General features: G+C 35.4%; 1 protein-coding gene across 6 annotated transcripts in view; it reads right to left on the reverse strand.

Annotated features, from left to right (window-relative positions):
- The window catches only part of LOC101900351 (sodium bicarbonate cotransporter 3), a gene marked incomplete at its 5' end in the record, with an annotated part of 36391 nt that extends 16394 nt beyond the window's left edge, over positions 1-19997 (reverse strand). For 3 of the 6 annotated variants that reach the window (XM_059120766.1, XM_059120770.1, XM_059120765.1), the window contains 8 exon segments: positions 534-1036; positions 1104-1238; positions 1301-2111; positions 3458-3689; positions 4450-4617; positions 8716-9189; positions 9361-9495; positions 19891-19997. In XM_059120766.1, coding sequence (XP_058976749.1) covers positions 534-1036; positions 1104-1238; positions 1301-2111; positions 3458-3689; positions 4450-4617; positions 8716-9189; positions 9361-9495; positions 19891-19997 — 2565 coding nt within the window. 6 annotated transcript variants of the gene reach the window in all.
- Positions 19998-21867: the final 1870 nt, after the last annotated feature.

The raw sequence follows: 21867 nt of genomic DNA on the forward strand, positions 1-21867 counted from the left end.
CTTTTTATGGGATTCCAAATTAATCTAAAGCAATTTCATTTACAATTTGTCCCACAACACTTATAACGTAGGCCGCCATAGTCAGCTGCATAACTGATGTACATAATATTACAAATGACATTTAGAAAAATATTATTAAAATCCCACGTTGGGCGCCATTTGCTGGAAACTAAATTAAATGGTTGAAAAAGGATTCATTCAATACATTCGTGGTAAATACCAGCCACTATTCAAAACAATATTATTGAAACCCTACGTTGGGCGTCACTTACTAAAATCTAAATTAAATTATTGAAAAATAATTCATACGCTACATTCAGTAGGGTTCATTGAAACACATACTCGCTATTTGTTAGAATTTTTCATTACAGAGGATTTTCGAGGTCTTCAGACCTCTTCCCTGGATGTAATACCTATTCTGCATATACACCCATAAAACACATCATAAAAAGCTATCTATTAAATTTCCCTTATATATGTTGCCATCGGCAAAAATAATTACAAACATCCACCATCTTTGTTTTCCCACTTACCATGGCAATCCCATAATACTGCAAATTTGTATCAAAATGGATAGCACAAACAAATCCAAATGATAGCCGCAACCCTTGCGCAATTTATTCTCCTTACGATTGATGATGACAGCGGTAATTTGTTGATCCATAAATATGAGAATTGTACCCAACAACGCTGGGATGACAGCTGCAACCGTTGACCAGGCTGGATTGTTTTCTGTGAATGGTGGGATGAGCCAATCACGTGTGGGCAAGGTGGGTTTCAGTTCGTGTGGTACCTCCAATTTGGGTGTTTCGATTTTCATGAAATAATCAAAGGCGGACATACTGAAGATGGCAATGATAACGGAGAAATCGCTAATGTACTGGCGAACAATGGTGGGGAAGAATCGAGCCGTTTTGAAATCTTTCAAAATGGTCGAAATGATAAACGTGCCCAAGAACAATAACACAGACATGAGGAATATATTTGAGGTATCAGGTTGTTCACAATCCATGCCGACAAGGGTGCCATTGTTGACCTAAAATTACGGACAAAATTAATATTTTCCTCAAAATTTACTCAAAAATGAAATGCTGAATACTTACCGCACAATAATCCTTATTAAATTTGGCATATTCCAAAATGGTGGCATTACTGCCCACTGGCGGTGTACACACACAATCATATATCTCATTGTGCACCGGATATGTTTTGCCAATTTTCAAAACATTTTCAACAGCCTAAAATTGTATAGAGAAATATTATGCTTGGGCGCCACTTAATGCTGGTAGCTAGCACGTACCTTCATTATAAATATAAATGCTATAAGGGTGGCGAAATTCTCCTCTGTAAACCGGGTGATGTAGCACACCAATGCACTGGCATCCACAGCGGTCAAGATCAACAAAATCACAGCTATCCAGGTGCCAATCCAAAATCGGAATGTCATATAATCCCAACCCTGCTTTAGGCAAAACTCATAGACAATTGTTTCGAATACCAGCACCGGGCCCGTTGAACCCAAAATCGTGAGGGGTTGGCCCGAAAAGAAGCCATAACCAATACCGCATACAAAACCAGATACCAACGATTCCATGGCAGCCATGTTTTTACCCGTTGCCTGTGACAGCAGACCGCCAAAGGTAATGATGGGCGATAGGCAAGCAAAGTACAAAAATATCCATGAGGCTATGCACTGCATGGAGAAAGCATCTGTAAAATCGGATATATAAAATGGCGCTTTACGTTTGACATCGTTCACCAGGCCACCAAACAAGCGACCCGATCGCGATAGACCAGATTCTTCACGGAGCTTTGCCTCCAACTCTTCCTCGTCGATTTCCTCTTTGGGTGCTTCGGGTGGGCGTTTACGTATCTCTTGAGATGGCACAGCTGCTGGTGGTTCAATACGTATTGCTGGATCCCACTCGCCGGGTGGTAGTACTGTTACGGCATCCAAGAATTCATCAATACCGGCCAATAAATGATCACGCTTACGCGCACGATAGGCAACTTCATGGAAGATTTCATCCGACATTAGGGTGGCCATGGCACGACCAATTTCATGGAAATTACTTTGACTGCCGGGCGGGCCCAACAGAACGAAAATGAATCTGTGTGGAGGGGAAACAGAAGAGAGTGAGAGAGATGTGAGAGGGAGAGAATACTCAGAGTACCTTTTGAGGGTTTCCTATACAAAATGGAGCTTTTAGAGGTCTGCTATAGAAATCGATTTGCCATACAATGGCCTTATATATAGAAGACCTCTCGTCGGTCTTATGTGCTTATAAGAGCTTTTAAAGCTTTTTTATGTATAGACAGTTTTTTAAATACCAGAAGAGCTTTTGAAGGTATTTTGTACAAAAGAATACCTCTTAATTCGGGTTTATAAACAGAGGATATGTTTAGGGTAAACTGCACAAAGAAAAGCTTTTTAAGGTCTTCTAAACACAGAGCCCTTTTTGAAGGTTTTCCATACACCAAAGAAACTTCAAAGGTTTTTTGCATATCCCTCATACACAGAAGAACTTTTGGATATTGTCTTTTTACAGAAAAGCTCTTGAAGCTTCCATGGGCATAGAAGGCCTTTCGATTACCTTCAATGCTCAGAACAATTTTCATAAGTCTCCTATACACAAAAGAGCTTTTGAGAGTTATAAATAGGCAAAAGGGCTGTTGAGAGTTTTCTCTCTTCAGAAGACCTTCTATAGGTCATCAATATAAAGAATATTTTTCGAATGTATCCTTGCATTTTTAGAAGGTCTACTATCCATAGAAGATCATTCAAAGGTGCTTTATTCACAGACGAGTTTTTCTAGGTGTTCCAACAGAGAATGCCTTATAAAGTCGTAGAAGCTTTCGAAAAGCTTTTGTATGTCTTTATTTATCAGAAATCTTTAAAGCTTCTTATATACGCAGGAGAGCTTTCGAAAGTCTTTTGTACGCACAAGAACTCTTAAGGTCTTCTATGTTTAAAAAAGTTTTCGAGCTTTTGAATGTCTCCACAGAATTTTTTTAAAGGCCTTTTATCCATGGACGCGAATTTGAAGGTCATCTTTCAAAGAAAAAAAAAGAGCTTTTGCTTTTACTCAGAGAGGATAGCTTTTGAAAGTTTTCGGTAAATAAAAGAGTTTCTGATGACCTTCTATACATAGAAAAAGGTGTTTCATTAACAAACAAGCTTCTCAAGATCTTCCGTACACAGAAGAGCTTTGGAAGGTCTCTTATGTACAAAGAAAGTATTCTTTATGCCAAATACCTGTTAAGGTCCCTCAATACACAGAAAGCTTTCTGAAGATCTACAAACAGACGGGCTTTTGAAAATCTTATATTCAATCGTCCTGAAGGTCTATTCTACTCAATAGAGCTTAGAGAGCATGAAAGAGCTTTCTATTTTTTTTTTTTTTTGTTAATAAAAGAGCTTTTAAAATTCTTCTTTGTCTAAATAATAAATTCTTACCTTGTGGGCACCGGAACCTCTGTGAGATCACCCATTATGGCGGCATCTTTCAAACGAATAAAGCCGGCCAATGGCTTTTCCAGGAAATCCACCTCGCCCACCAGAATATTACTGGCCTCTGCACCGGGAGGGATTTTCCTCATGAAATTCATGTTGGCTCGATGATCACTCAGATCATTGCCGCTGCTGTTCCGCTGCATTGACTGACTGCTGGGACTCTTGATCATGTCCTCTGTTATAACAGGCATTTTATTATTTTTACGTAATTTTTTAGCTTTTTCTTTAATTTAAAGTTTTTCAAAAAATTACAAATTTCAACAATTTACAAACAACATTACCGGACAACATCAATATTACAAATCAAAATCATCAAATTCAGTGGTTTAAACAAAAAAATAAGGTAGGTGGTTGGGCAACAAAGGGGTGCAGATTATAGTTGAGTGGAAATCATAAAAGAAAATTGAATAAAAAGTGAATAAAAAAATTATTAAAAAAAATCACTACAAAATAAAAATATTTTTATTGCATGCTTTTAGGGTGAAGTGTAAAAAGAACGCACATTTACTTGAGAAGTGGTCTAGAAGTGTGGGTGAGAGGGGGTGTAAGATGGAGATAATGATGAGATTGTTTTATGTGAGTCCGTGTTGGCGTGAGAGATGAATATGAGAGAGTGAATATTAATGATTTTCCATTGGGAGATTTTGCTAAGAGGTATTCAAGAGAGAATAAAAAACTTGTGAGACACATTGACATTCTCTTAACTAAAGAAACATTTTTGAGATACAATAATTTATCTTTAAGAAAGAAAAAACATCCATGCACTGATATTGTAAGGAACCAATTCGGGAAGAGAATCGTTTCAGAATCATAACCAACTGTTTCATTCAAAAAACGATTTATTTACATTACAGAGAGAGAAATAGTATTTGTCGTCTTCTACTAAATCATAAACTGAACATATTTTTTATTATTTCGGCCTTAAAGTTCTTTACCATTTGTCAAAGTATGACTCTTTTGCGGTTTCGGTACGGTTAAAAATCGTCCACCCATTGTATTATCATCGCTTTTGTTTCCATTCGAACCATTTGTGGTTGTCAAGGAACTGGGTGATGTTGCTGTCATTAAACCCGGTGCCGATGAAGCGCTATGATGCTCTTCCACTAGAATTGATTCATTTAGTTAGACGAAAAAATAGTGAGAGCGAGAGAGAGGGAGAGACATAGAAAGAGAGCAAAGAGAAAAGGGAGAGGTTGCCAAAGGTATTTAATTTCTACAAAGGAACTTTCAACAAGGAATGAAATGGACTAAGTCGCGTAAATGCAGAAAGTAAGTCACCCATAGATAGAGAGAATGACCTGCTATGACATCTACTCTACAGTAGATGACTTCGAGAGTAATCTACTCCAGTGTAGATGACTTCGAGAGTAATCTACTCCAGACTAGATGACCTCGTGAATCATCTACTCCAGAGTAGATGACCTCGTGAGTCATAAACTCCACAGTAGATGACTTCGTGATTCATCTACTCCACAGCAGATGACTTCGTGAGTCATCTACTCTACAGTTAATGACTTCGTACGCCATCTACTTTGCATTAGATGACTTCGTACGCCATCTACTTTGCAGTAGATGACTTCGAACGCCATCTAATTTGCAGTAGATGACTTCGTACGCCATCTACTTTGCAGTAGATGACTTCGTACGCCATCTACTTTGCAGTAAATGACTTCGTAAGCCATCTATTCTGCAGTAGATGATTTCGTACGCCATCTACAATAGCATTTTTGACTTCGTAAGCTGTCTACTCTACAGTAGAGGACTTCTACTCTACAGTAGAGGACTTTCTAAGCTATCTACGCTATAGTAGATGACTTCGTAAGCCATCTACACTACAGAGGATGACTTCGTAAGCCATCTACACTACAGTAGATGACTTTATAAGCAATCTACTCTTCTGTAGATGGCTTCGTAAGCCATCTACTCTTCTGTAAAAGCCATCTACTTTCTGTAGAGTATTTCGTAAGCCATATATATATGACTTCGTGAGTCATCTACTCTTCTGTAGATGGCTTCGAGAGCCATCTACTCTTCTGTAGACGACTTCGTAAGCCATCTACTCTTCTGTATATGACTTCGTAAACCATCTACTCTTCTGTGTATGACTTCGTAAACCATCTACTTTACAGTAGACGGCGTGGTAGCCATCTACTCTACCATAAATGCGTAAATAAGTCATCTATTTTACAGTATATGGTATTGATGGTGTACATCTTTTAAAGTTGTTAATAAGCCTTCCTTGTTGAAATCTCCATTATTTATTTCTATTAACATTTAATTAAGAATATACAAAATACGATTTAATTTTACTATAATTTTTTATAAACAATTTTAATTGAAATCAAATTTATGCTCATTTTTTTAAAATTGATTTTAAAATAATCTATGTTGAATGACCCATTTATAAGACATTTTTAAAGAAACATTAAAAAGTGTAAAGGAATTTTGCGTATGGTAGCATCATTAAGAGAAAAAACTGTGAAGAAGAGAATTACGCTCAGCACACAATTATATCAATAACACGGAGAGAGTGAGAGAGAAAAAAAGGAGGAGAAAATAACAAGACAAGTTGTAGTACAACATACATATCCGAATGATGTGAATTGAGGAAAAAGATATCAAAAAATATTCTCTTTAAAAGTACTTTTTTTAAAGAGCGTATCAAAGACATTAGAGTTTTTAGAGGGAGAGAGAGTAAACACATTTTTAGTTTGGCTATGATTATTTTTTATCACAGTAATGGGCTGTAATATTCTTTGCTTTGCAATTAAAAAAAGAAACAACACGACAAAACCTTCTTTACGTCTGTTGGCTGCCCCGTATCCGTGTGAACCGTGTGGCGAATGTGAGGAGGAGCCGGCATGGAACCAAGTGGTTACACCAATATGACCAAGTTCAGCTATTAAGTTAATAATAATTGAGGAAGGAAGGAAGGAAGCATATAAGGAGCATTTTTATAAAAAAATACAATTTGTGGTTTTCTTTCAAATTCATTTGAAACGACAACGGATGATGTGATTTTCGAAACAAAAATTTTATGAAGAGGAAGAAATATGCTGCTGCTGCATGTGGCGTGGTTGGTGGTGGTGGTAAATGTGGCGGATGGCAAATGTTATTTTTTGTGAAGTAGGGAATTAAATAGCCTACTCTAGAACCGTATGTGGGAAATTATGTCGCTATATTTCCTTGGGTGGTTCTTGGCTTTCCTAGCTATACAAGGTGCTTTAAAATAAAAGAAGGAACACATTTTATACAGGTATCTTGGCATTTAATTACTATGCTGTTGTTTTGCTTTACATAAGAATGGTAACTGAATACAACAACAAAATACTGATAATTAACTAAAATATTAAAAGGTGAGAGAAGGATTAGAGTTAACATTGCTCTACCTGTGGGCACAGCAAGATAACAACCTCGCTGATCCTTACTGCTGGCATAGTAAGGCGTCGATGTCGATGCATAGAGCGGATTGCTGCCATCAAGTCCTATTGAGGACACATTCACATGCAATGAATTGGTAGAGGCATGTAAATCTTATACATATTAACATTCAATTAGTATTCAGTTTGTGTGCATGTGTGTGTTAAAGAAGGCCCTGTATTTAAAAAAAATCTACATATACAAATAAGACACTATGTAACATTGCTTAGGGGATTTTTCCATTTTTAATCATTCGTATGACATCTACCAGATGTCTTTGGAGATCATCTACTTTACAGTAGATGACTTCGGAAGACATCTACTCTACAGTAGATGACTTCGGAAGACATCTACTCTACAGTAGATGACTTCAGAGGACATCTACTCTACAGTAGATGACTTTGGATGTCATCTACTCTATAGTAGATGACTTTGGATGTCATCTACTCGACAGTAGATGACTTAATACGTCATCTACTCTACAGTAGATGACTTCACATGTCACCTACTCTACCGTAGATGAGTTCGGATGCCTTCTACTCCACAGTAGATGACTCCGGATGTCATATACTCTATAGTAGATGCATTCGGATGTCAGCTACACTGTAGTAGATGACTTCAGATATCATCGGATGTCATCTACTATACCGTAGATGACATCGGATGCAATCTACTGTACATTAGATGACTTCGTATGTAATTTACTGTATAGCTGATGACTTCGTACGGATCTACTCGACAGTAGATGACTTCGGAAGTCAACTACTCTACAGTAGATGACTTCGGATGTTATCTACTCTGCAGTAGATAAATTCGGATGTCATCTTCTCCACAGTAGATGACTTTTGATGCCTACTCTACTCTACCGTAGCTGATTTCGGATGTCATCTACTCTACTGTAGATGACTTCGGATGTCATCAACTCTACGGTGGATTACTTCGGATGTCATCTATTTTGCAGCAGCTGACTTCCTATATCATCTTCTTATTTTTCTATTACTCTTCCGCAGATCACTTCGGTTTTTTTTCTTGGGAGAACCCTATGTTACATAGTGTAAACTGTATATTACCAATAGCGCTACGGACTAATCTTACGTTACGTTGTCTACTAATTTCCATAGATCCATGTGTTAAACGTGACTTTTATAAACATGTTAGGAACTCTGAGAATTTTTCTTGGCTTGATACGAGATAATGAGATAGAAATGTTAATGTTGGGTTGGGGGAGAGAGAGATAAATATAGGACAATGAAGTTTACAGAACATAAAAATAGTTCAGGGAGTAAGAATACTACTCACTCTCCTGCTCGAATTTTCTTTACACAATGATTTGGATCAGAGATGGACACTTTTATGATGTTATGACAATGTTGATGGGTTTGAACACAAAGAGAGAGAGGGGTTCTCTTTTCAACTGGGTAAAAGCCAAAGTCAAATTTCAGTTACATAAAACATAATCTGTGATAATGGAAGAGAAGAGCAAATTATTTCTCATATCTGGGCCTTTAACTCAGTTTCCCTTCATATGAAATATTTTCCTGTTGAACCTCGCCAAAAATCACTGACTGCTACTCCCAAAAACAGCTACTCTCTTAGCAGCTCTTTCGAATTAAAAAATAAACTGTTGATGGCTTCCTTTCAACAAATTTTCCCCTTTCTCTCTCTCTCTTTGTGTTCACTTTCAAAACTTTCCATGGCATGATTAATTACAGATTTTATTGAGAAAATATTTCCATAAAAGTTATTTTTTTACTTAGTTTTCTTTTGTGCCAAAAACTTACTTTTCGATGATGAATGATTCCGTCCAATGTCGGCCAGCGAACGTATTATCGGCAATTTTGTCTTCTTGTTGTATTCGTGCTGATGACGATGACGCCGCAGCAGAGCATCCTTAACTTTATCCCTTGAGTCGGCCGGTAATGTGCGGGCATTTACCATATTCTCACAAACCAAATCGGCTATCAGTTCCAAGCTGTTCGCCTCCATGTCCAGTATCACAGAGCCGTTTAACAGCAGGGTTCTCAGTTCGAATAGGGAGTGCAACGATAATGTGGCCACATGCGGCTTAGACCAACGGTTGCCGCCCTCTTCAACATCCTCTTCGAATTTTATCCATCTGGCTGTTTCTTTCCATTCGATTTCGTCACCTTCCTTAACGAGGGTTAAGTATTCCGAGAATAGGGGATGGGAGACGTGGGTGCCATCGTCGGCATCCTCTCCCAATATGAATTGTACCCGTTGGGCGGGTGGAGTAACTAGAATGGGAGGGAGGAAATATGTTTATGTTTAGTTGAAGAAGTTAATTTTTTTTCATTTCAGTGAGAATCGGCAATTTTTGTTTTGTTGACGATGTTTTTGTTGCATGTCAACGGCCAGTTGTTGAATGTTTTTTATTAAATTGTATTTTTATTTATATTTTGACTCACCCGGCCTTTCAACTTCCGGCTGCCTCTCATCCCCGCTGCTATCACTTTTGCCATGATGATGTTTGCGCCTTCTTTGCGAATGGCGACGTCCACCCGGTACATGTACACCTACATAGACTGAATGGGCCCGATGTCCTGCAAGAAAACCAAAAAATAAACAAATGTTACAATCATAACAAATAAACAAAACAATTAATTAACAAGTAAGCAAAGGCTACAGTCGAGCGGGGCCGACCGTTGAATACCCTACAACACTATAATAAATGATACAGTTTTTATAGGCGAGATACTCGAAAGAATTCCACAAGATATTGTGACAAATAGTAAAGGAAAACCATCAGGTTTCGTTCTCTAATTTTCAAATAATAGCAACTTAAACGAATTTGCTCATTTCCAATTTATTGGTAGATGTTGCACGTAAATGGTCTTCCTAGATCTGGAACCAATATTTCCCAAAGACCTATAATCTCTCAGAAGTGGCAAAAGATTAACATTTATTATTGGTTTTTGACTAAAACGCATCTATATGAGATACAGACATTTGACTATATTCTTCAACGAAATCAGCCTTAACGAAATAGTCAGAAGTGCGTCTTTCCTGTATTTGTGAATTCTCCAAAAAGACACTGGAATGGATATTTTCGTATTTTGTCTACAAAAGTTGGCAAACTATTTCACACATTGAATATTTTTGGATGGCCATCCAAAACTATTTGGCTTTTGCAATGTCCGGTAACCTCCATTCAAATTCGCGTGAGGATCGGGCGATAATTACGACCTGCTGACAATTTTGCAGTTTTTTTGGTCCATTTCAACCCCTAAATATATGGCTATCATCTCCAAAAAGTGTAGGCTTCTATTCTGACCCTCATCTTATACCCATGCTAAATTTCGTAAGGATCGGACCATAAATGCGATCTGTATATGATATCCTGATATCCTAACTACTTAGTTTTGTTAGCTGTAGAAATATTACCAAATGTTTCATTCAAAATGAAAATATGCCAAAAATATGACAAAATTGAAAAAATATGAAAAATGTTACAAAATCAATATTTTCATCTTTAGAGAGATATTTTTATGCGATTTTTTAGACGTTTTTTCTTTCCTGCCAAGAGGCCATTCTGAATTAATGAGAACTGTCGAAATCAGTTCAGCCGTTCTCGACATATATGAGATCTTTCAAGCATATCTTCTTTGATGGACATATATATCGCATATATTTTGCTATATATCCGATTTGTTGGATCTTAACATCAATGTCATGGCTTTGTGATTTCGGGATTTAAAATATTCGCGGTTTAATGAAAAATTTTGAATTTTTTCAACAAAAAAGATATGGTCTATTTTACCCGCTAAATATTATCCGATGACCATCAAAATTGGTAGGCTTCTTCCCCGCCCTAAACTCTAGCTACATGCGAAATTCCACGTCGATTGGTCTATAATTACGACCTGTATAGCTATTGCAAAATCCGACATTTTTTCAGTATTTGGTCCATTTCAACCCCTAAATGAAACAGGTTGGACATTTTGCAAATTTCAATTGTTTACGAATAGAAAATATTCTATCGACCTGCAGAAGTTCTTAGATAAAATTAAGACATTGTGGATGTTTTTAATATATAAAATACCAGGAGGTATATCCTGTCTCTCTAAGAAAAATCCTGTAAGAAAATTTCCATATAAAAATTATCTCTGTAGAAGAGCTGTAGGAGTTTTCAATATTAAGAAGGCACGTGAAAGGTCTTCTATATAAGGACCTTAACAAAATTTGGACTAAGAACCCAGTCCTTTGGGGTTTTGATCTAGGAACAAGTACTATCATGTCCACTTGGCATTTTTTAAAACCCAGACTGGCTATTGTACAGTAAAATTATAAGAAAATTTGCAGCGAAAATTTGTTATAAATTTTTCCGAAATAAACAAGGTGCTTTATTAACAAAGACGGATGCTTTTTTTATGGTACATATTAAGTATGCAAATTTCTTTTGTTCAGAGACTCACAATAAAATTTGTTCTGGAATAATTTCTACTTTGACACTTTCGCCAAAAACTGAAGTATAAGGGGAGAATTTGACTCGGATTGGATGCGTGTTAAATTAGAAGGAAAAAAGGCAAACTCATAATTTTCACTTGTAATATACAAAATTCGTATTTAATTTCCTTAAAAACTGTTATACCTAGATATATGTATTATTCTGAGATTTATAGTGAAATTTTATGTAGAATATTTCTTCTCTTGATACCTTTCGCTTACAACCTAATTTTATGTTACTTTTAAGCGAAAAAAGTCCGAGGAAAAAATTTCAAAAAAATTGGAATATTTTTTTGTTGAGGTGCATTGATGCAATTATTTATTTAATATGCAGTGGAAATAGAGATTAATTTTCTTTGGTAACTCATAGTGATGAGTGATGATGATGATTTGATGAAGAATATTTTTGTTCTTTACATCGTCCTTCTAAAATGATGCTTTGTTGGAGATTTTTGCTCAAACTCACAAGAAGTACGGCTTTAACCATAAATTGTCTTCTTAATATATACGAATACCTGGCGTTTGGGTAAGATTAAAACTTTTAATGTATTCCAGGACCTATATTAGAATTTTATGACAAATAATTTTGTAGGATATTTTGACTTGCTACGATCCCGCTTAAAGGGAGTTTTCAAACATATTTTTCAAAAAGGACCAAAAAGGCCCTTTTGTTGACCAGTTTGTGAGTTAACATTTCCGTCCAAAATATTCCTCGTATTTATACCCTACACCACAAGGTGGTCAGGGTATTATATCTTTGTGCATTTGTTTGTAACCGGCAAAAGGAAACGAGATAGACCCATAGTTCCTTTTGGTGATCTGCATAGAATCACATTCTGAGTCGATTTATGCAAGTCCGTCTGTCCATGTATTTTTGTAAACATAGTACAGTTCGCATTTATTGCCCTATCCAGGTGAAATTTTGCACAGATCATTTGTTTGGCCCAAGGACGAACCCTAGTAAAATTGGAGATAATCGGTCAAAATTTAGATATAGCTCCCATATATATCTTCGTCCAATTTGCCTTTTATTGTGCACCAAACGTGTAATATCAGCCCGAATAGTATGGAATTTTGCACATACAACCAAATTAGGCCGGAAAATAAGTATGCCAAATTTGATCGAAATCGGTTCAGATATAGCTATAGCTCCCATATATATTATTCATCCGATTTGTCATTTTTGTCCTCCGCAGCCGTAATATGCACTCTGTAACAACAATATTTGGGGAAATATAGCAAATACAGCTCAGAAATACATTTACTAAATTTTATCGAGATCGGTTCAGATTTGGTTATAGCTCCCATATATAACTTCGTCCGATTTACCTTTTATTGTGCACCAAACGTCTAATATTTTTCCAAATGGGATGGAATTTGGCACTTACGACCGAATTGAGTCTAGAAGCTAGTATGTCAAATTTGGTGAAGATCGGTTCAGATATAGCTATAACACCCATATATATATTTTTCATCCGATTTGTTATATTTGTTACCCACAACCGTAATATATATTCCGTAACAACGATATTCAGGGAAATATATCAAATACAGCTCAGAAATATCTTTGCCAAATTTTATCGGGATCGGTTCAGATTTGGATATAGCTCCACTATATATATCTTTATCCGATTTCAAATTAATTGTGCACCAAATGGGCAATAAAAATCCGAATTTAAAAGATACAAATGCTTCGGCATATTTAGTCCTTTAAACTTTAAATTATAATTATAATTATAGTGTGTATGATTGAATTCTCCCATAAAAATTTTTAATTGTTATGTGGAGCTCTAATAAATTAGCAAAGTGGTGTAGGGTATCATAAAGTCGGCCCCGCCGAAATTTAAGACTTTCTTTACTGGTTTAATTTTGTCAATATCTGTTAATAACTTCATCCATTTGTAATCAAGTGAATGGAAAAATACAGAAAAAGTTCTGTGGTCTTTCAAATTTATTTTGTTCACTAGACATACATGTTTTTGTCGTCCAAAAATATTTCTAAATATATTATTTTTTGCGACATTGATACTGTGTCCGGTGCTATCCAGTATAATCCAATTATTTCCCAATTAGTTAATACCAGATTAAGCTTCAAATATCCGCTAGTGGGTTAAAAACACACATGCTGCCCATAATTAAAATATAATACATAATTAAAAATTTTATGTTTCTATTTATATCATATTTTCTATTTTGCACCTTCAGTTCCTATTATAAATAATTTGATATTTTTAAAACAATTTCCGAATAATTAATTATTTAAAAATATTTTTCAATTTGTATTTATTTAGACAATTTGCATGGCAGTTAATTTGTTTTTTTTTTTGCAGTTGGCTTTTATTTAATTTTCGTCATAGACTACCTGACGCCACCTCTACGCAACTCGGTAGATTTGCCTTTTGTGTTAAACGTTTCACAGCTGTCCCATAGATAAATATAAACGTTTGAATTGTTGTACAACTCTTAAGAATAATAAAAGCGAATTTACAATGTTTATTTTGTGATTAGTTGTTGGGTGATAGTGAAACGAACGAACGGCTAATGACGATAGCCGTCCAGCAAACCCAAATTTTAATGAATGAAATTCATTTTTAGGAAGGGAAAAATAAATATAAACAAGAAGCTTTATTCTCTTGATTAATTTTACAAGCGAAGATTGTTGTGACTCTTTAACTCTTTTCTCTTAGTTTTGATTAAAAAAAAAAACACAAATCCACGTTTAATTATTTATTTATTTAAATAATTTGATCTGTTAACAATCTAAGACCTGGGTTAGACAAATTTAGGCTAGGCCCACGTGCTCTCATCGAGCATAGTTCTCTCCACACATACAATCTGAGCCATTGGAAAACAATGTATTCAGAGAGTAATAAAATTGAGACACTCTGCTTCGCTCTCTCTAGCGTTGATGTCTCTTATTGTCCGTCATGAGTAAAACATCGAAAAATAGACATATACGAATATTTATCAACAATTGTTTCAATAAAATAATTTTTGAGTTAACTTTGATATTACTTTTGATAAAAAAAAGTATTAATTAAACTATTTAAAAGGTATCAGTCGGTTTTGACGACAGATGTATATCCTTAGCCAATGTTCGATGATTTAAATATATTTTGACTTCTGTTATGATTATTGAAATTTATGACTCTCTACCATTGACCATTTCGTATCGGACCCAAATAAATATGGTACAAATATTGGGACGTGCCAGATTTGGACTTTAATGACTTCTTCTTTCATATAATACGAGATATATGATAAATTTTAGAAAATGTTGAAATGTGCGGGTGGGTACCACATATAGTCGACCGAAGTATTCCATGTTCATACTTCATCTAGTCCGATAGATTCCATTGTTATTTCGGATTTCTGGTTGAGAAAAATATTTGGAAATAGTTCTGACAGGCAAAAGTTTTCAAAAATTTGACCCCACGTGAATGAGGCACCGGAAAATGTTCGCAGATATATATCATCTTCACAACATATCTTGTGTTAGCTAAAATACATGGATTTGCAAAATTTTAAGAGAGTTGAATGCTTATTTCGCTTTCTTTGAGCTTTTTGTTTTTCAAAATCTTGAACCCTATGTGGGGGAGGTACCAGAAGGAATGTTCCGATCTCTACCATTTTTATAACCGATTTTGTGTTAATGAAAATATTGAGATGTACCAAGTCTGAATGGAATAGGATGTTAATTTCGCGTTTTATGAGCTTCATGAATATTCATAATTTTTACCCTTTGTGCGGGAGGTACCAGAACGAATGGGCCGATATATCCCATCATCACAGTTGATCGTATGTTAGTAGAATTTATGGGATGTGTGAAATAAAAAGAGAACCGGATGCTTATTTCGGATTTTATAATCGCTTTGGTCTTTTGTGGGGGAGGTACCAGAAGGAATGGTCCGATCTCTACCATCTTTATAACATATCTAGTGTTGATAGAAATATTGAGATGCACCAATGCTGAATGAAATCGGATGTTAATTTCGAGTTTTATGATCGTTTTGGTTATTTAAAATTTTGACCCTTTGAGGTGGAGGTACCAGAAGGAGTGGACCGATATATCCCATCAACACAGCAGATCTTGTGTTAGTGGAAATAATTGGATGTGTGAAATATGTAGAGAACTGGATGCTTATTTCGGATTTCATAATCGTTTTGGTTATTCCAAAGCTTGGCCCTTTGTGGGTTAGGTGCCAGAAGGTATGGTCCGATCTCTACCATCTTTATAACATATCTTGTGTTGATAGAAATATTGAGATGTTCCAATGCTGAATGGAATCGGATGTTAATTTCGCATTTTATGAGATATATTTTATGAGGATATCCAAAATTTTGACCCTTTGTGGAGGAGGTACCAGGAGTGGACCGATATATTCGATTTTCACACCAGTCCCTGGGTTAATGCAAAATATTGTGATGTGTGTAATATGAAGAGAACCGGTGGTTATTTCAGATTTTATAATCGTTTTGTATATTCAAAACTTTGACCCTTTGTGGGAGAGGTACCCGATAAAGTGGTCCAATCTCTATTATCTTTGTAACAGATCTTGTGTTGGTAAAAATATTGAAATGTGCCAAGTCCGAATGGAATCGAATGTTAATTTAGCGTCTTATGAGCTTCATGGATATTCAAAATTTTTTAACCCTTTGAGGGGTTGGTACCAGAAGGAATGGACCGATATATTCCATCTTTAAGCCAGATCTTGGGTTAATGAAAATATCGGATGCGTTTAATTTCAAGAGAATCGGACTCTTACATCGCATTTTATATGAGTTAAAATGATCCAAAATTTTTTACCCTTTGTGAGGGAGGTACTTTATGGAGTGGACCGACATTGTCGATTCTCGGACAATGATGGAAATATTAGAATTTGCAAAGTTGGGCAAAATCGTATTATTCTTTCTGCGAAGAATTTTTTTTTTAAATTTCGACGATTTGTGGGGGAGGTACCAGAAGGAGTAAACCTATAATGCCCATCTTCGAACTCGATCTAAGTTTGACAATAATATTACGAAGTACCAAGTTTGAATCGAATCGGATACTTCCTTTGAGAGTTATCGTGCACACCAGCCGCTAGATCGACTCCAAATGTCCTGAATCGCATTTGTTCCAAAGAGACCTAGGGTCTTAAATGCCTTATTTTGATGAGGCACGTTTTGCTGTATCAAATGATATATACCCTCTCTAGCCATATGACTGAGGGTATAATAAAAATTCGACACAGGAAAGCTATTTTAAAATTCTCTTAAGCATTTCTCTTTCAATATTTGGCCCATCTATGCATTAACTAAATTCTCTTTCATCAAAATTTTCAATATCTGCCACAGGAGTTGTATTTCTTTTAAATTTTATGCAAATAATTTTCCATTTCCACTCCCATGGCTGCAGGCCATGATTGTATTTGTTTACAAAAATGTGGATTTCCTCCTCCCCCACTCTCCCCCCCTCGACCGCAAAACAAACAACAAATTTGGCCTCTCATAATTGTTGACATAAATGTTTGTAATTAATATCACCATCACAAATTGTGATTGACATGTTATTTATGACCGAATCATTTCCTTTTTTTGGAAATATTTATTGGCTCTCGTGTTTGCATAGCTTTGTTGAACATAACTAATATTAATTAAACATTTGATTAATTTGTATGCTATAAATATGAAATTCATATTTTCTAACAATTTAATTTTTCTTCTTCATATTTTATGTTTATTTTCAAAGAATTTCCACTCTTAACTGCTGACCTGTGTGTGTGTTTATTCACATAACGACATTGAAAATCCAAGGCTAGTTGCCCAAACTGGTCCAACAACAACAACATCGAAATTAATTAAATTTTTTCGTGGTTGTTTTCGAAAAATTTTAATGAAAAATGCCACGCAAATATTTAATTCACGCATAATTGTTAACAGTTTACAGTTATGTGATCGAAAAATGTGGTGTTGTCGTTGTTGTCCTCGATTTAATTTTGTGACACAAGAGTGGTGTAATAGATTTGAATACAAGTTAGTTGTGGTTAACAAAAAATTTAATAATAGCAAAAAAAAAAAAAACGAAAAAATATCCAATTTAAAACTTTACAATCATTTATTGATAAAGGTGCGGGGGAGATTAAAATTTTGGAATTTAATGATTAAAAAAAAATGTTTATAAAAAGATCGATCGTAGCGTTAGGAAAATTCGTAAAACTGTGAAAACCACCCTACATAGTATGGAGGGTATATTGAGTTCGTCATTCCGTTTGTAACTCGTCGAAAAAATAATTTTAGATCTAACAAAGTATATATATTCTTGATCTAAGTAAAATTCTAAGACGATTTAGCCCAGCCCGTCTGTCCGTCTGTTGTAATCACGCTAGAGTCAAAACGAATAAAGACATGAAGTTAAAATTTTGTACAGATCACAGTCTTTTGTCTGCAGGCAGGTCAAGTTCGAAGATGGACTATATCGGGTCACGATATCGTATAGCCCCCATATAACGATACCCCTGATATTCGGTATGTTAATGATTGTAGCCAAATGTATCAATAAAATTATCTGAAAATCCACAGAAGAAGTTCCTTCTGAGTACTTTACCCCCTGGAAGAGTATCATCTATTGTGGCCCACGATATCTTATATCCCTCATATAACGGTACCTCCCGATATTCGGTATTTTGTTGATTTTAGCTACATTTTTCAATGGAATCCATACTAGAAGATCATTTTAAATTTAGGAGAGAAATGTCTATATAGGTCTACCATACAACGGTACACCCCGATATTCGGAATTTTGACTATGTTAGAGACATTATTAACCGGAGTTATTTCAAATTTCGTATTTGGAATTCGTATAATGCACTAAAGCCTATGACAAAAAAAATGCGTATGCAGGCCCACTTCTTCCTATGGCCTCCATATAACGGTACCTTCCTATAATCGGTATTTTGAAAATTTTAGGTACAATATTCACCGAAATTGTTGGAAATTTCGTATTTGAAGTTCCTAATAGGTACGACAGGCTATGAAATTGTCTTCGTATAGGCCCCCATATATCAGTACCTTCATATATTCGTTATTTTGATGATTTGAGCTACATTATTCACCCGATTTTTTTAAGTATAGTATTTGAATATTGCAATGGCTTATGACAACGGCTGCCTATGCAGGTCCACGTCTTCGTATTGACTCTAATATGACGGATAGATTCGGTATTTTTAAGATTTTAACAGAATTTTCAACGGATTTTATTTTTTTTTTTCGAAAATTGGCAAATTTGTTCCAAATGGTAAAGCGTATTCAAAATTAGGCCCGGCCGAACTAACTGTTTTTTACTTGTTATACATAATTTTTATGGACTGCAATCCACTTAGAATGCACAATGACAAATTTCATGCGCTTTAGTTCGAAAATTTAAGGGAATCCTTTATATGGGGGTTTGACCCAATAGCGGAAAACTTTTCAAAATATTTTCCCAATCTCAACCCTAACCCTGCTGTGTTCGCCAAGACTGAACGCTAACCAAATACGATTGCGACCAAATTTAGTTCATATTTTTCGTACACTAATTGTTCCAAGTTCCGAAACCTTCAGCACATACCCTGAATTTAATATTTCCAAATTCGAGCGGAAATACTCTCTTAAAAACGTGTGGACTCTCATTCTTGCTTTTCACACAGAAAATCTTGCAAACGCTCCTACATAAAATAAAAGAGTGAAATTTTTGAAAAACTCGTACACTTCAAGAATTCTTACTCGTGAATATACGAAAATTGGAGTAGGGAAATGAACCATTTAAAATGCAGTCGTGATCAAAATTTGCATTTAGAGAATTCTCGCTCGCGAGCACTCAGCACTCGCGAGTAAAATCAACCAAATCTGAGCTGCAGTTTGTAACACCTCGAAATATTTATACCACCACCCATGTCTTGAATGGTGATGACATGTGTGATCCCTCCGTCAGTCTCCATAACTTTTATTTTATTACAGATCGGAACTATGGACTCATCGTCATGACATTTTGTATGAATGAAGCCTAACTAGAAAGGTTTGTGAAATTGACAAAAACTATAGCTAAAGTGTTGGGCGCCACTTTCTCCGAATTTTTCATTCATTTATTTTTAAGTGAGAATTCCATGTTTTTGAGTAAAGGTCATGCATCTGACTAGTAAAATGTCATCCTTTTGGATAAATATAGCCTCCACGAAATATTTAGATTATATATTTAATTCTTAAAATCCTTCAGATGGAAAACGGGTTACACCGATCAATTTTGATGAGTTTAGCCACATTTTGTTATTGTGTTGAAAATTGGAAAACATTTTATTTGTTCCGTACAGGCACGGAAAAAACAACCATTTAATCTCTTTCAATTGGAAGACCCAATAGATTCTAAATAATTTATATTTTTTCCAAAGCAGACTTTCTCGATTACTGTATCGAAGTAAATTATTAGGTTCATAACCTCTCTATTTAATAAACTCAAATTCCATTCGTTGACTTACCTTCAAAATCATTTTCTGTATATTGTTGACTAAAATCCTGATCACCAATTATGCGAGGGTCCTTGGAGGCCTCATCATCACCGCTGGAAGTATGCATGGTCCAGGGTCTGTAAATAAATAAATAAATGTGAAGAGAGAAAACATTAATACGTTTCGTTTGCCATTATTGACTTTATACGAAATACTCAATCACTCAAACATAAAAAAAATAATTACTAATTACTTAAATAAACTTTTCAATAGACGTACATATTTCATTGCGAATAAATTATTTGCGGCATTCGATAATCACAGAATAAACAAAGTGTAAATGTTTAAAATTATAAACTTAAGACTATTAACGCCCTTTTGAATAAATAAATATTTGTTTGTATTTCTTGTTTTTTTGTTTTGTATTAATCTGAGGAGTGGAAGGAGGAGATGTTAGGGTGATTTTAATAATATAAATTATATAAACATTACTATTTGTTGTTGTTTTGGTTTAATAAATAGCAAAAACAAAGTATAAATTAACAAGGTTTGCCATGTTAAGACTATAATCTGCCGGTATTATGAACGGTTACACCTTTTCCACTTGGTGTGACGTTGTCATAAATTCGTAATGGATTAGTTAATGCCAACACATTGTATGACCACCATTACACTAGGCTACAATGAAATATTTAACAAATTTCGAAATATTGTTTTTAGATTTATGGGACAATATAAGTGAGCTTTTATTGTCTAGTGGACGATGTTTTATGAGCTTCAGAATGGAATTGAACAATTTCGTTCACTGATTGGAGCAAGCACCTTCTTCTTTTGCTTATGTGGAACTAGTTCAACGAGTTCAATTTTTCATATGTCTCTTTATAAATATTTTATTGTTTGTTCGATAGTTCTGATTAACAAGTAAATAATAAAAGAAGATTTTATAATGTTTGCAAGATTTATATAGGTGGGGAGCTACTTTTTATACCCTCCACCATAGTATGGAGGGTATATTAAGTTTGTCATTCCGTTTGTAACATCTCGAAATACACATTTTAGAGCCCATTCAGTCGATTTAGCGATGTCCGTCCGTCTGTCCGTTTGTGGAAATCACACTACCTTCCGAACAAAATAGGTTGATAAAATTTTATTCAAATGTATATTATATCTGCAGGACTTTTGGTATTGAAAAAGGGTCATGTAGGTCCACGTTTTGGTATGGCCCCCATATAATGCCACCTCTCTTTTTTTTTGGTATTTTGATGATTTTAGCGACATTATTCACTGGAATTGTTTCCAATTTGGTATTTGAAGTTCGTAACGGATGCTACACCCTATGACTGAAAATTGTCTGTGCAGGTCCACGTCTTCGTGTAGCCTCCATATAATGGTACCTCCCGATATTTGGTATTTTGATGATTTTAGCGACATTATTCACCGGAATTGTTTCAAATTTGGTATTTGAAGTTCGTAACGGATGCTACAGCCTATGACAGAAAATTGTCTGTACCGATCCACGTCTTCGTGTAGCCTCCATATAACGATACCTCCCTTTTTTCGGTATTTTGGCGATTTAAGCGACATTATGAACCGGAAATGTTTCAAATTTGGTATTTGAAGTTCGTAACGGATGCTACAGCCTTTGACAGAAAATTGTCTGTGCAGGTCCACGTCTTCGTGTAGTCTCCATATAACGGTAGCCCCCGATATTCGGTATTTTGATGATTTTAGCGACATTATTTACCGGAATTCTTTCAAATTCCGTATTTGAAGTTCGTAACGGATGCTACACCCTATGACAGAAAATAGTCTGTGCAAGTCCGCGTCTTCATATAGCCCCCATATAACGGTACCTCCCGATATTCGGTATTTTGATGATTTAAGCGACATTATTCACCGGAATTGTTTCAAATTCCGCATTTAAAGTTCGTAATAGGAACTACAGCCTATGACAAAACATTGTCTGTGCAGGTCCACGTCTTCGTGTAGCCTCCATATAACGGTACC

This window comes from Musca domestica, unplaced genomic scaffold (genome assembly GCF_030504385.1).
Source record: "Musca domestica strain aabys unplaced genomic scaffold, Musca_domestica.polishedcontigs.V.1.1 174, whole genome shotgun sequence".
Classification (NCBI taxonomy): Eukaryota; Metazoa; Arthropoda; class Insecta; order Diptera; family Muscidae; genus Musca; species Musca domestica.